This window comes from Notolepis coatsorum (assembly GCF_963971535.1).
Source record: "Notolepis coatsorum genome assembly, chromosome: 9".
Lineage (NCBI taxonomy): Eukaryota > Metazoa > Chordata > Actinopteri > Aulopiformes > Paralepididae > Notolepis > Notolepis coatsorum.
In genome coordinates, this window is record NC_140173.1 from 52,008,815 (window position 1) to 52,024,765 (window position 15,951).

General features: G+C 43.5%; 2 protein-coding genes across 2 annotated transcripts in view; one reads left to right on the top strand and one right to left on the bottom strand.

Annotated features, from left to right (window-relative positions):
- antxr1d (ANTXR cell adhesion molecule 1d) overlaps nt 1-7,388 on the top strand; it is a 126,287-nt gene extending 118,899 nt beyond the window's left edge. Inside the window, exon 18 of the mRNA XM_084322209.1 lies at nt 4,764-7,388. Within this exon, the coding sequence (XP_084178335.1) occupies nt 4,764-5,066 (303 nt within the window). The 3' untranslated portion in view covers nt 5,067-7,388. The remainder of the gene's footprint in view (nt 1-4,763) is intronic.
- A 2,153-nt stretch (nt 7,389-9,541) lies between these two features.
- The window catches only part of rrp12 (ribosomal RNA processing 12 homolog), a 60,753-nt gene continuing 54,343 nt past the window's right edge, over nt 9,542-15,951 (bottom strand). The window contains exons 30-34 of the mRNA XM_084322207.1: nt 14,881-14,930; nt 14,320-14,398; nt 11,786-11,853; nt 11,273-11,355; nt 9,542-10,259 (exon numbers count right to left, since the gene is read on the bottom strand). Coding sequence (XP_084178333.1) covers nt 10,157-10,259; nt 11,273-11,355; nt 11,786-11,853; nt 14,320-14,398; nt 14,881-14,930 — 383 coding nt within the window. The 3' untranslated portion in view covers nt 9,542-10,156. The remainder of the gene's footprint in view (nt 10,260-11,272; nt 11,356-11,785; nt 11,854-14,319; nt 14,399-14,880; nt 14,931-15,951) is intronic.

The following is a 15,951-nucleotide window of genomic DNA, read 5'->3' on the forward strand; positions in this document are numbered from 1 at the left end:
CGTCAGTTAGCCAGCACCAAACTGATATCAGAAGCTATCAGTAGCTAGATAACATTAGAGACAACGCCTCGTGTATTAAACAAAGGTGAATAGATGACTGGGCCATTTTGTTTAATGCTTGTTAAGATTGAAAGAGGAGCTCTGAGCTAACAGGGTCTGATAGCTAACATTAGCCAGCTGCTCATGCAATCGTTAATGCTAGCAGAATGAATGGATGTAAACTTTATTTAACATATTGCAGAATGGGTACAATACAATACGGCTCAATACAAACAATTGTTAAGGGAATGCAGACTGTTGTAGCTTGGACTGGGGTCCTTATAACAATAACTTGACAACACATGGTAGCTGCAGCTATAGCTCTGTTGTCACCGGACGTTGGTGAGGGCACGCAGATGTGGGTATCTACTGCGCATGGGCGTTGAGCAACAACGGCTCCGCGCAGATTACACGACACGTCTGCGAGTTTTGGCGAGTATCCAAAACGGAAACACAATTTCAGCGTTTTCAGTAGGGCCAAAACGTTTCCTGCCAAAACGGCATTTCTATCTAACAGGGACAGCAAACGTATTCAAAACGAAAACAAAAACAGTCTGTGTAACAAGGGCCTGCGTCTCTCTGTGCTTGCCATGAGACTCCGGTATCGCTTGCCTGACCGCAGCAGTTCAAAGAGGCAGTTGTTTGGGTGGCTAGCATACCTCCTCCTCTCTCTCTCTCTCTCTGTTATTCATGAGCCTGTGGTTTCATTCAGGCCATATGCTCTGGTGGAAGACTGCATATAACACACAAACACACACACACAAACCACTCCCTCCACATGCGCACGCACACACACACACACACACACATTCATGAGGCTGTGTCCTCGTGTCCATATGTTCTATCTGATGTTGTTCTGCTGCTCTGATGCTCACAAACTGGCCCTTTCACTGCATCTCACAGACAAGACCTCCACAATAACCCTAACCAGGCTGCCCCAATCAATCACACACCATAACCCCAACCAGGCTGCCCCATTGCCCCAATCAATCACACACTATAACCCTAACCCCATCCAGGCTGCCCCAATCAATCACACCCTAACCCTAACCCGGCTCCCCCAATCGATCACACACTATAACCCTAACCAGGATGCCCCAATCAATCACACACTATAACCCTAACCAGGATGCCTGTTACCCCCCCCCCCCCCCCCCCCACACACACACACACACGGATACATTATACAGTCAAATCACGCAATCACAATCTCAAACACACATACAATTACATGCTCGCTCACAGACGCACACACACACACTGACAAACACACTTAAAGATACATATGCATACACAAATGATAGTCAAATCACACAAAGAGACACACAAACGCATACAATGGGTCCTCTGTCTCAAAGCCACCGCTGGCTGCCCCTCCCCCCTTTTAACAGCCCCAATGTGACTTCGGGGGCCTCTCCGGTTAATAAGGTGTTAAACTAGACCACCATGGGTCTAAAACACACACACACACACACACACACACTATGCTACTGCCCTACCAAACCTCCTACTGACTGTGTGTGTGTGAGGGAACAGGGAGGGTGAGCAGCGATGAAGACCATCAATAGGAACAATAAGAAGCGTTCCATTCTCTCTAAACTTGTAAATTATGTTAAAAGCCAAGAGGCCTCTAGTAGCCATTGTATTGCCTCTGAAAACCACTCCTTACATTCCAACAAGTCAACCACATAAGAGCCATACAAACCTCTTCTGTTCTGCAGAGAGAGAGAGAGAGAGAGAAAAAAATATCTTCCTATCTTCATGTAACTTGCATCAGTGTGATACTACTTATAATATAATATATTATAATATTTATTATTAGGGGTGGGGGGAAAAGCAATACAATATATTGTGGGATCTTGCTTGCTGATATTACAGTATATCGACACAGTGATGCCAATGTCATGTACAATTGGCCGAGATGAGATAAGATAACATTCCTTTATTGATCCCCTTGGGGAAATTCGGGCGTCATAGCAGCATAGTGGGGGTGGGGGGTACAGGTATGGGCAGGGTAATTTGGATAAAAGCGTCAGCTAAATGACAATGTGAATGTAAATGTAATAGAAAGACATAAATATAGGCAATAAAAAAATACAATATGAATATAAAATATGAGGAAAAATAAACAGTGTAAACAATATAATTAACTCTGAATATAAAAATATGAGAAGACTAAACAGTGTAAACAATATAATTAACTTTGAATATAAGATTATGAAAAAAATAAACCGTGTAAACAATATAATTAACTCTGAATATAAAAAGATGAGAAAAAGAAACGGTATACACACAGTATATACACAAGCATGGAGATTGTGTGGAAGAAAGGGGGAGGGCTTGTGAGAGAGGAGTTGCATGCGTCTGTGTGATGACAGTCAGCCGGGGCTTCCTCTGCCAGCATTGTGACTGCAGTGGTGCAGGGGCCTAGAACACACAAGGTGTGGCGCGAACACAGACAGGGGCCTAGAACACACAAGGTGTGGAGCCAACACAGACAGGGGCCTAGAACACAAGGTGTGGCGCGAACACAGACAGGGGCCTAGAACACACAAGGTGTGGCGCGAACACAGACAGGGGCCTAGAACACACAAGGTGTGGCGCGAACACAGACAGGGGCCTAGAACACACAAGGTGTGGCGCGAACACAGACAGGGGCCTAAACACACAAGGTGTGGCGCGAACACAGACAGGGGCCTAGAACACACAAGGTGTGGCGTGAACACAGACAGGGGCGTAGAACACACAAGGTGTGGAGCGAACACAGACAGGGGCCTAGAACACACAAGGTGTGGCGCGAACACAGACAGGGGCCTAGAACACACAAGGTGTGGCGTGAACACAGACAGGGGCCTAAACACACAAGGTGTGGCGCGAACACAGACAGGGGCCTAGAACACACAAGGTGTGGCGCGAACACAGACAGGGGCCTAGAACACACAAGGTGTGGCGCGAACACAGACAGGGGCCTAAACACACAAGGTGTGGCGCGAACACAGACAGGGGCCTAGAACACACAAGGTGTGGCGTGAACACAGACAGGGGCGTAGAACACACAAGGTGTGGAGCGAACACAGACAGGGGCCTAGAACACACAAGGTGTGGCGCGAACACAGACAGGGGCCTAGAACACACAAGGTGTGGCGCGAACACAGACAGGGGTCTAGAACACACAAGGTGTGGCGCGAACACAGACAGGGGCCTAGAACACACAAGGTGTGGCGTGAACACAGACAGGGGCCTAGAACACACAAGGTGTGGCGTGAACACAGACAGGGGTCTAGAACACACAAGGTGTGGCGCAAACACAGACAGGGGCCTAAACACACAAGGTGTGGCGTGAACACAGACAGGGGCCTAGAACACACAAGGTGTGGCGTGAACACAGACAGGGGCCTAGAACACACAAGGTGTGGCGTGAACACAGACAGGGGCCTAGAACACACAAGGTGTGGAGCAAACACAGAGCTCTGGACGTATTAGGGGCCTAGAACACACAAGGTGTGGAGCGAACACACACACAGCTCTGTGGACGTATTAGGGGCCTAGAACACACAAGGTGTGAAGCGAACACAGAGAGAGAGAGAGAGACTTCTTATATTCATGTAACTTGCATCAGTGTGATACTACTTATATTATAATACTTATTATTAGGGGTGGGGGGAAAAACAATACAATATATTGCGAGATCTTGCTTGCTGATCTGTCCTGCAGGGGCGCTGCACACAAGCACACATGAACTCACACACAACACACAACATTCTGCACTCGCACACACACAAACGCACCACAGGTCACTTTAAAGGAAGGAAAAGGACACTAAGAAAATAACTTGTTGTGATTGTTGTATTATATATTTACTAACAGCAAGTATAGCATACAGAGATATATAGAAGAAAGACTGCACATTGTATAGGAATGTACATAGGATCCAGTGCCTTTAAGCGATTATTAACATGTCTATTTACCATGTCTATTCTAGTTATCTTTTTATTATTATTACTATTGTTTTATTGCACAATCGTAGCGGGCATGGCCAACCGTATTTCACTGTATGCCCTGGTATGCATGTGATGAATAAACTCTTGAATCTTGAATCTGTATACAGTTCCACCGGGTCAAAGACCTTGTGTGTGTACAGTATGAAGGTGACCGGAAACACCAAGTATCCGTCACTCCAATCTATCTGAGAAAATAGTGGTCAGCCAGGCACAGAGAATCTTACAGGACCCTTCTCATATTCTATATCCTGAATATGAAGTTCTTCCCTCAGGGACGGTTCAGAGCTAGTAGATACAAGAGCAACCGGTGCCAACCGCTACAAGCTCTCCTTCCTTCCTACATCCATCGCTCTCTTAAATAATACTAGAGGTTGATTCCTTTGAGGTGCCACCTAACAGTGGGCTGTCACCTCTTTCTTTGTTGTCCAAGTCTTAATCTGTTGTAATTGAATTAGGGCAAGGTGCAATATGAAGCTTTTTGAAATGAGTTTACCTACTTATGAATTATGGTTGCATGTCCCTATGTATTGTCATATTTGTCTGAAGTCCTTTTTACTAACTGAATGATTGAATGATTGTATATATTTTTCTTCTTTGTTTCCACTGTTATCGCAGAATGATGCAGCACTGATGTTCCAAGTAAATGTTCCCCTTGGGGACAATAACGTTTATTCTTACCATATCTTAGTATATAAACCCTGTGTTATTCTGTCTGTCCTGCAGGGGCGCTGTATACAGTTCCACCGGGTCAAAGACGAAGGCTCTCCTCCGGCCCGGTCTCTTCCTCGCTCCTCTCAGGCCTCACCTCCTCCTCCCCCTCCTCCTCCTTCTCTTCCTCCTCCCCCTGATCAACAACCACTGATGCAGCCCTCCGCCTCCGTCCCCAAGTCTAAACCGCCCTCCCGAGGCCCCCGCACCACCCCTCCTTCCCACGCCCCCCCTCCCATGGCTCGCCTCCCTACCGGTCCACCCCCCAGCCGCGGACCCCCGGGACCCCCACCCTCTCGACCCCCGCCCAGGCTCTGAAGAAGACAAAAAGAGGTTTTCAAAATGAAAAATAGGGGGGGAAATATCAATTGAGGGGTTTCATTCCAAAATGCTGTATATCCCCTAAGAGATTAAATTAAATTTCTTATGAAATGTTCAGTGGTCAATATTTCAAAAAGACAGATGTTGACACGGTCGACAATGAACCATTTTGCAAGTAGTTTAAACCTTTTAGGATGTCATTGTAAGGTCTTAAGATAGTTTAAACCTTTCAGGATATCATAGTGAGTTTTACTTTAAACGCCAGCTTTGTAAGAGTTTTGGATATCTGGAATGGATATCTCATGGAATAGAATTCTTAACAACGGTAATTAAAATGTATCCCTAATTAGAAAGAACTCTACTCCTTGCTCTCACTCACCTGCATTGAGAAGTGTAATCCTGAAAGCCAGAGCCTCTGACCAAAAAGCCCCGTGCTTTGTTGCTGGACAGCAAAAAAAGAAAAAGATAAACAATTCAAAGATCTGCTACTGAGTTCATGTAGGTGTGTGAAGGAGGCCTTGTGAACCTCGATGGGAAACCTGGCATGTATTTTTAGGATGTTGATGACATCTTGACGACTAAAGTCATTTAATGTCCCATGTACGTCTGCATGAAATGCCAACTCTTATAGGAAAGGGCTTATATAATATCTGCTGATGAAAGATGCAATTGTGATGTCATGTCTAAATTAGGGTTATGGGCGTTGCATGTTTATTTAGCATAAGATACACATGGCACATTTTGGGTACTTGCAGTATACTGTAGCTATCTCGCTAGCATTGCTACCAGTCTCTTTTTTTATGCCATTTATCATTACGATAACAATATACAGAATGTCGACTGTGATTCCAGCCACACCATGTTAGGTGAGAGAGCGACCGCCATGACAGGCTCCTCAAAACACAAGGCAGGTGTTTAGATCAGGTGCACTAATGATCTGAATAGACTGGATTGTCTGGGAGTATGCTGTATACAGGATGTGTGCACTTTGTGAGGGCATGGTGTGAGAAGTGTGCACTTTGTGAGGGCATGGTGTGAGAAGTGTGCACTTTGTGAGGGCATGGTGTGAGAAGTGTGCACTTTGTGAGGGCATGGTGTGAGAAGTGTGCACTTTGTGAGGGCATGGTGTGAGAAGTGTGCACTTTGTGAGGGAGGATTTTGTAAGAAGTGCACTTTGTAAGGGAGGGTGTGTAAGAAGTATGTACTTTGTATAGGAGGATTGTTTAAGAAGTGTGCACTTGCAGGGGAGGGTAGTGAAGAAGTGTGCACTTTGTGAGGGAGGATTGTGTAAGACATGTCCACTACAGCCCTGCTAAACCCTGTCCCACACTGTCTCTCTGTTTTGAGGGGAGCTTGATGATGGCGAGTGAGGATGTGATTGGAGTCGGGGCTCTGCATGATAGAAGCTCTGGATGTTTAGAGGAACTGAAGTCTGCAGGGGTTTTGTGTTTTAAAGGATATAAAGGATTTGTAAAGGATTTACTGTACAATATCATAGGTCTTTTTTATACTGTAGTTCAGATTATCACACAAATGTAACCATCCTACCAAAGAAGCATTTCTGTGTCCAGCACTTAATGGGTACAACTCACTCAACTCTCGACTCAAATTCAGTGTAAAATTATGTTAACTGCAGGGCAGTTTTGATATTTAATTTATTTAATACTGCATCTGTTTAATGGCACGTTTATTCATAGGTTTTGTGGGTTCTTTTCAATCTCTTTTGGGGACTAAAGGCTTTGATACACTACACAGGGGTGCAGTTGAGGGGGGAGGGGCTACCCTAATTTCTTTGTATTTTCAAATGATAAACCAAATGTAGTCGACACTATAATCATAGACAGATAGTAGTTGCGCTCCAACACTTCAAACAAATACCACAACAACACTGACTATACAATAACCTTTTTGGCAGTGTTCCCCACAGAAAGCAACAAAGTGACATACAGGTTAAAACTCTAATCAAATGTTTGCCAGAAACAATACCTTTGTTTTGTAATCAGTGCAGCAATATTGAGGAAAGACCTTTTTGGGGGATATCTACCCAATGAGTGTAGCTGAAAAGGTTGCTCTGTGTATCACTGCTTTAAGAACTATGACAGGGGGATATACTGTAAGAAGTGGGTTTAATCTAGGGTTCTATTATTGATGGTACTACTTATTGGTGGTCTGTTCAACTATTTTGTGAAATAATACATTGTAAATCTGTAGCATCACCAGGGATCCTCTGTATAACACATTTACTGACTGAAATGATCATTTGCATTATTTCTGTATTAACAAACTGTTTTCAATAAACATATTTCGTTATATTGGTGATTGGCTGTTCATGTTTCACTATGACGGGCTTGGAAGAATACTGACGTCTGTTCTAAATGGTAAATGGTGAATTTTTTTGGCAGCTTTTATGCCAAGCGCTTTACAACTTGTGCCTCACATTCACCCACTCACTCACACATCACACATTCACACACCGACGGCAGAGGCGACCATGCAAGGTGCCAACCTGCTCATCGGGAGCAGTTAGGGGGTTAAGTGTCTTGCTCAAGGACACTTTGACATGCTGCCCGGGAGGAGCTGGAATCTAACCGGGAACCAGACGACCGCTCCACCTCCTGACTCGTCCACTGTTGCCCCACCTAAATTGTCTACTTCTACTTAAAGATGCCCTCCACTCAACCGTGTGTTACACTCACGCACAGGGAAAAAGAGAGGACGGTGTCCTTAGTTATACTGTGAATAACAATGTTGGAGAGAGCAGAGCAGAGTAATGCTTTTACATTCAGTCATGTTTGAGGATCGTATATCTGTAGTAGTGCAGTCATTTACACTGAAAAACAAGATTTGATAATTACAAAAACTAGGAAAAATGTAAATGATGTTCTGTTTTAAATGAAGAGCTGGACTTGAGGTGCTTCCTTACAAGGTAAGTAAGTTTAACTGTTATTTCGTTTTGATACAATTTGTTGGAAATTATATTTGGAATTTAATTTGTGCTTTGTTAGTTTGGCTGGATTGATGCGATTTAACTTAACCACAAGATGGCGCTATGTTTACTGCAAACACAGGTGGCAATGCAGGTGATGCAGATATAGGTAAACTAAATATTAGGTAAAAACAGTGGAAAAACATAACTCTTTCAATGTGACTTGTTTACAAGATCCAGTAGAAAGACAATCTATTGCATGTTTGTTAATATATTCCTCATATATCAACACAGAAATAATATTCGCTGCTGTCGGGACAAAACCTCATAACTCCATTTTTTAAATATAAATCAACTCCGCAGATCATCCTCCATATGTGTGTGTGTGGGTTTTTACAAAGTTTAAACAATGGGAAAGCATTAAACCGATCATCTGTCTAAACCTCCTAACTCTATTCACCCTCAAATCTGTGTTTTTTTTTTTTCATCTGCTGAAAAGTTGGGTTTTTGGAGTTATGAGGTTTTGTCCCGACAGCAGCGAACCCGTTTCCTAGCCTATAATCCATCTACAGGGAAGACTATCACCTAACCTCGTTCCCAGTTTTATCCCCGAGATAAAGCCTGGTAAAGAACTACTGCCGAAAGTGTCTATGGGGTATATTTTCCGGTGTATGTACTTCCCCTGGAAGCTGCCTCCGAACGGACCAAACTTTTCCCGAATCCTGTCAGCAAACAAGCTAGAACATCCCGGTCATGTAGTAAATTCTTCAGGCAAAGGCGTTGCAGTGGCTTAAACGAGGAAATATTGTGCACTTCACACGTTTCTATAATTGTTTTGTCGAAACCGGAAAGCCTGTACTTCCGTTCAGACATTTTAGGAGGCATATCTTTACCAGCCTACCTATCACCCAACTACAGGTAGCCTGATTAGGGCTGTCATTATATCATTTAATGATTTTATTTCTTTAGTCAAGGACAGGCCTAACAGCATTATATAATTTAATGATTTTATTTCTTTAGTCAAGGACAGGCCTAACGGCATTATGAACATATTTATTCATTTAATTTCTTTGGTATTTCTAATGGTATGATATAATCTATTCCAACCAGACTATACTGCAATAGAAAATTACTCAAAGTCATGCGGTTAGGCTGGCAAGACATTTTCAGGCAGTGCAGCAATGACCAAACCAAAGGCATATTTTTTTGCTGGGGACGCAAGATACATTTGCAGTATTAGTGGGATCCGATATTTGATGATGTAATGTTTACCTCTTTAGTCCATCCTAATTACAACACTTCTGTTGTCAGGACAATATAAAAGTGATTGGCTTACGTTTAAGGTCCCCAGAGTTTGCACTGAATTAGGAGAATCTGCTTTTAGCTTCTGTGCCCCCCAAATTGTTCAACCGATTGACTTTTCTGGTTTTATATTGTTTTTGTATTGTTCCTCTCAACGTCATTCTAAATGAGAACCTGCGCTCAGTGATCTTTCGATTTCAGGTAGTGGAGAACAATGGAGCTGAAGACATGAAATTGGTTGAAGAGGAAAATATTTATTGATCGCTTTTCTTTTATATAACAAACGACACTAATGTGCTGGAACATAGATTTCAAGCCATTCATTGTTGCTGATATTAATTTATTGTAAAAGGTTCCAGCAGCACAAGAGTGCCCCCTAGTGGCCAAACAGAGCAGCAACATGAAAGCACACACCCTCTTCCACCTCCGGTCTGGTGACATCTCTCTGAACAGCATACTTAAAACACGCGGCTCATCTCAAACAGATGGCAGGGGACCAAACACATCTTACATGTACAAGTCATCGAGCCCGAGGGACCGATATGACGAGCCGAATGATTTTCCACGTGTGGCAATCGTTCACTATCGATCCAAAACAAATAACCGATACAGTCGGGACACTCTGCACTTTGCTCACCTACTAACTCCAATGAAAGGAACGTGGTGTCAATCTGTCCATTTCTAGTACTCTGAAAGAGGAGTCTCGTCCAAGAGAAATCAAGGTGGCCATTGTACACAGCCAGTTAGTTAGTCAGGCACAAACACACTTCAAGGGTGTATGTTTATATTTTTGGGGGATGTTCAGGAGCACACAGTCATCCACAAAGACTAAAAAGGTTCATGGCGTCTCCTCCGTCCTTCAGGCTTTCCTCTTGTTCCTCTGCATCTTCCGCCCAGACTGCGCCCCCTTCTGGGCTCCTCTCACCATGCCTTTGAACTGGCCCTGCAGCTTGGCACGTTTCCTGCAAGCACACCGAGGGGACAACGAGGTTAGCTCGAAATATTATCTCCACCATCTAGCTAGATCAGGCACGTGCACACATAGAGGCCAAGGGGTGCCTGAGCACCTGCCTTTTTGAGCCTCATCAAAAAAGTGCCCCTTTTGAAAAAAAAATTATGATTTTTTTTTTACCGTTACGCATATAGACTGCCCTTCCAACTGAATTTTTTTTGGATAGAATCAAAATATTAGGTAAAGAGAGAGAGATGCCCCATATTCCATTGCAGTTTGCACGGCCTCCTCACCATGCCTCTCCGCGGACCTATTTTATGCATAGCGTGGGTGGTGATGATGATGATAGAAACCGCTGTGGCGCATACAGTTGAATGCTGGTATTACAGTCATTGAGGGACACGAAGAAGTCAAGTCCGATGGGATTTGGGAATCTCAAATACAAATCGGGATTGGAATAAAAAATGCATTTATATTAAACAATACAGAATATACAGCACTTCTTGGGGTCTGTAGGGTAAGCACTTATTCCCTCCCCCCTGAACATTTATGGAGATGTATGGGCCTTTTAAGTCAGTGATAAAAGTGTCTTTCAAGGATAAGTGAGCTCCTGCACTGATTATTATAGTTCAATATTCAATATTTGATCACCAAAACCCCCCAAAAAGCATAAAAAGGGGGCCCCCCGCCAGAAAAGGGCCCTTAAAAATCGGGCTCGCGCGCTATGCGCGCTCGGTTGATATATACACACAATTGTAGTGCCCTTTTCAGCCTTTGAGCACCTGCCCCTCTAAAGTCCTGTGCACGTCCCTGAGCTAGATATATCTTTTCATTTCAAACCTTTATTTAAAAGGGTTCCTTTCGAGTTTAAATAAAGGTTTGAAATGAAAACATATCTAGCCAGACTCGTTTAGAGTCTCGTCGAGTGTACATACAGTATATATCAAACAGCATAAATATCGACAATACCCATATACGGTAGCCAAATATACGGCGCTCCCCAAGGCGGTTGTCCGTCCATACCTGCGGTTGAGCCGATCCTTGCTGAGAGGGATGTAAGCGTAGGGGTCCGGCTTGCCTTTCTTCTTCACATCTCCTTTACCCTTCTGAGAGAAACACAGGAGCAGACACTCACGATCACAACCTCTAACCCACCTCCTCGAGGAACCAAGAGGAGACCAGCGATGTTAATGACATCACACACAACCTAAATTAATTTGTACGAGTTAGTTTATAGTTTTTGGGATATGTGTGTGAGATTATGGGCATAATAAATCAACATTATTATGGGGGGCGACAGCGGCTCAGGAGGTAGAGCGATTCCGGCTCCTCCCGGGCAGCATGTCGAAGTGTCCTTGAGCAAGACACTTAACCCCCTAACTAACCGCTCCCGATGAGCAGGTCGACACCTTGCATGGTCGCCTCCGCCGTCGGTGTGCGAATGTGTGAGTGAATGGGTGAATGTGAGGCATAAGTTGTATAAATGCGGTCCATTTGCCATTCTTTAGTTGTTTGGTGGTGTACCGAGTGGCTCACCTTGGACTTGTAGTCCGCTCCAGCGTCTCTCCTGGCACCCAGGGGTCTGTGGATGCCGGACCCTCCAGCTAAAGGGGGACAGAACATGACAGTAGGGTGAGAGGACGTTTTACACAACTGTTAAGGTCTTCAGTCACGCTCCTTTGTGGATATGTACAGTAGAGCTGTCCCCGAAGCCTGTTTTTGGGATTCGAACTTCGACAGGGGTTTTCGAACCATCGTTTTTAATCATGCAAATAATTTTCTTCTAAATAATCTTTCTGGTTCAGTACTGTCGAGTCTTGACTTTAGGCATATAGCGCACATTTACGCATATAACGTAGCGCATATTGCTGCGTTATTAACTCATTCAGGGCCAACAGCGCCCTCTGCTGATGGCCCTTCGGTGCCAACGCTTTATCCAATGGAGAATAGGACTTATTTGCGAGTGCTTAAAACATATCAAATATAATAGCAATAGATCTAAATAAGTGATCGTCAATGAGTTGCTTCCAGTCAACATGCACGAAACGGATAATTTTTTCATACATTTCCATTTTATACCGTGATGAATATCAATATATTTCTAGGGCGTTCTGTCTCATCTCAATAAACTCCAGCAAATCGAGCTTAAATGTATTTCCTTAGAAATCGTGCCATTTGTCGCTTGATTTATGAATATTTTTCAAATAAACGCTAGATTATCGATAGTATGTGTCCTCATGCACGAAGAAAAGCGGGGTCTGAAAAATCGTTTCTCCATACTTGGTCGGCGCGAACCTCACACACACTCCGATGGTGGTGATAGGAACATCCGATTACCCCAAGATTCGTAACATAAAGGCCTTACCTCACATCTGATGTCATGCAAAAAGATTAATCCAATTCCTGATCGCCATTCCAAATATTGATCGCGTTTATTGATCCAACGCTATATATCCAAAACAGGTATATCCAACTGCTCCGAGTGTCCTCAGTCCATCTGTTATAACGATACTGCATGCCCGAGAAGTAAAACCTGGACCGGACTTATTTTGATGCAGTCCCAGCCAATCCAATCCAATGATGTGCAATACCATCCGGGAGACGATAGGTGGCGGTATTTGCCCTTTGCGAGCTCAGACCCATTCCCAATGGTAACGTCAGGCTGGATGGATGAAAAATGAATGGATATCGCTAATAAAAAGAAATATGGATTAAAACCCGAGATTTCTTGGGTTTGGCGCCCAGAGCATGGCGAGTTAACCCGGACTATCTCGGGTTTGGCCTCCAGTGAGTTAAGAGTAGTAGTACCTACTTACTGGTCACGGGAGGCTTCAATAACGTTTGGATGGTAATCCATTTTGTGAATACATTTGTTGAAACAACATCTTTGTTGGCCGACGGCTCCTGCTATTTTAACGTTAGCAAGCGAAACGTGTTAGTCTGACTTAATTAACGTGCATAACATACCTGTGTAACGTTAAGTAACTTGTGTTCTGCTGGGAAAGTTCAGCATCACTGCATACACTTGGTTTAATCCAAACGTCCATTCGGAAACGTTGTATTATGAAATAAGACTAGTGAGTGTGATTCACTCAACTCTTTTTTGCATGATTGATTAATTTCCTGATAATGTATGACGGTGACCCCTCCTCATCTCGACTAGAGTTGTTGTGTCTGTGTTCGCGCTTGACTTTTGAATGATTGTAAACACATAGTACTGTGATATTCTGATATATATATCACATTCTGATATATATTTTTCGTATTTAATTTTTTTTAAAGCAGAGGTTCGAACCCATTAATTAAGATTCGAATGCCATTGCTAACATAACGAACAAAGGTCCGAACATTTGGGCTCAGCCCTAATGTACAGTCACAATGTCAGAACCATAGATGGAAAACAGTAGATGCAACATATCATAATCAATTGACATTGTGGAATGGGACCATAAGGCAGCCATCTCTGAATTTCCCCAAGGGGATCAATAAAGGAATATCTTGTCTTATCTTACCTGGGTCCAGTTCTAAACTTGCTGTCAATGGTGAAAGAGGTTATGTTGTCTTTATAATCCTTGTATTTTCTCTTCCAGTACACCAACAATGATTTTTATTCAAAGTAATGAGTGTAAGACTGTGCCCGTCTTGAATTAACAAAATTCTGATAGAACTTTGATCATAATAGCTCCAGGAAAACAAATCATGGTTTCAATCATGAAGATAATCTCATGATATATTTATTACCTTTGAGCTTTAAGTTAAACGTTAAAACATTTGCTGGTTACAACGTCTTTGTTTAGCTAACAAACGGATCAATGTGTTGAGAGCTAGCAATCAGCAATAACATTTCACTCAACTGGTTGACAAAATGTGTTACTGTTATATGTTACTGATCCTAACTTCACTGAAGACCTAATTGTTGGACCCTGTTTCATACCATTTCACCGCAGAGATCTTTGTTGGCAAAACAACAGGTGATTGTAATCAACTAGCAGATTATTATCATTACAACCGTGACCAATGAGCTGTGGCATTGCACCATATTGGCTGGCAAGATATGTCCCCCGTCTTACCTTTGTATTTAAACTGAGGCTCCATGTCCATGTCCTCGTGAGCGGCGCCATCCGGGAACCTCCTTTTCGGAGTCTTTTTCTGAGACAGAGGAGAGACAGGATAAGTATCTGTATCAAGACATCTCTAAGATCATCCGAGAGGCACGTTGTCCTACTGCACTGATGATGTCAGACGCCATTTTGCTGTCATGAGAGAGAGAGGGGGGGGGGTAATGCCTGTCGCTCCCATTAGACATGAGAGCTGTAATGAAATGACCTTCATGAGGACAACTTTTATTAATTTCACATTAGTCTTTTAATTGTCCAAACAGAGAATGCAATAGCTAGAACATGGCTGAGTCCCCATTCATTTTGACTGGCTAACCACGAGACTGTAGCACTCAACACTTTCATGAACATTGTTACTCAGCTGATAAGAGTTGTGCCCTTCCTGATGACTTGTCGTACAGAACTTATAAGTCGCTTTGGATAAAAGCGTCCGCTAAATGAAATGAGACAATTTGTTTGCATAGCAATAGAATAGTAAAATAACGGCAAACCAGTCATGAGAGGTGTACTCACACTCTTGACCCCGGCCTCCTCTAGGATATCTTTCATCTCTCCTTCGTCATCTAGAGAGAGAGAGAGAGAGGGGGGGGTTAAAAGAGTCAGAAGTCTGGAACGTACCGGAGAACAACCAGACTAAACAGTGGTGGCCAGGAACAGACCAGGGCTGAAGCGCCACATCATTTCTCATGCGAGCAGGATGCCTGGTTGTTCACCGCAGCAGCGGTTCCCCCTCGCGCCAGACGCCTGGTTGTTAATGTTTACCCAGCAGGTTCCCCCTCGCGCCAGTCTGCTGCTCTTCATAATCACAGGTAGAGCTAGTTTTCATCACGGGTTAAAAACCAAGATCTTGGTACATACTTACCAACTGTTTCGCCTGTTTTATAGCAACAATACTATCACCGACATCTAAGAAGGGAGATCCCCCCTTGAACGGCCCTTCTAAGGTTTCTCCCCTCCACGATGCCTGTGGTGCTTTTTTCCTATTGCTAGTTTTTCCTTACCTTCACGTGGGGTATGACTGAGTGTTGCATTTATTTATTTTTAAGGCTGTCCTATTAACGCACAATTCTTTTAACTCATTCCCCGCCAACGTTTATATACGTGATTGGCCAACACAGTGGCGGCCGCTGGGTACTTCGCCACTAGGGGCGCTATACCAAATATTTTGCGAACATGTACAGTACAGTACTGTACCACGCAAGACTCATGGCAAGACGTGAGCGATTCGACTCACGCTCACGGCAATGAATCGGCTCTTATGAACGAGTCGCTCAGCTGTTACTACAACAACACACAACCAGTCAAATAAAGTATAGTCTAGACTCTAATTCACAACTTGAAACACAATATAAATAGAAAAGTTAGAAACAAAACTCGCCCGTCTCCAAACACAGGCAGATCTCTCCCTCTCTCCTTCTCTCTCTCACACACAGCGCGACGTGGAATCGATTCGTTACACAATCAGACCTATTATATACCAAGAATAACTTCAGTATGAGTACAGGGCTGTACACATATTTTCCATATTGTTAAACGAGCCAAGGCTAGCTATTAAACTATCGATATGAATCGAAAATCTGGGAC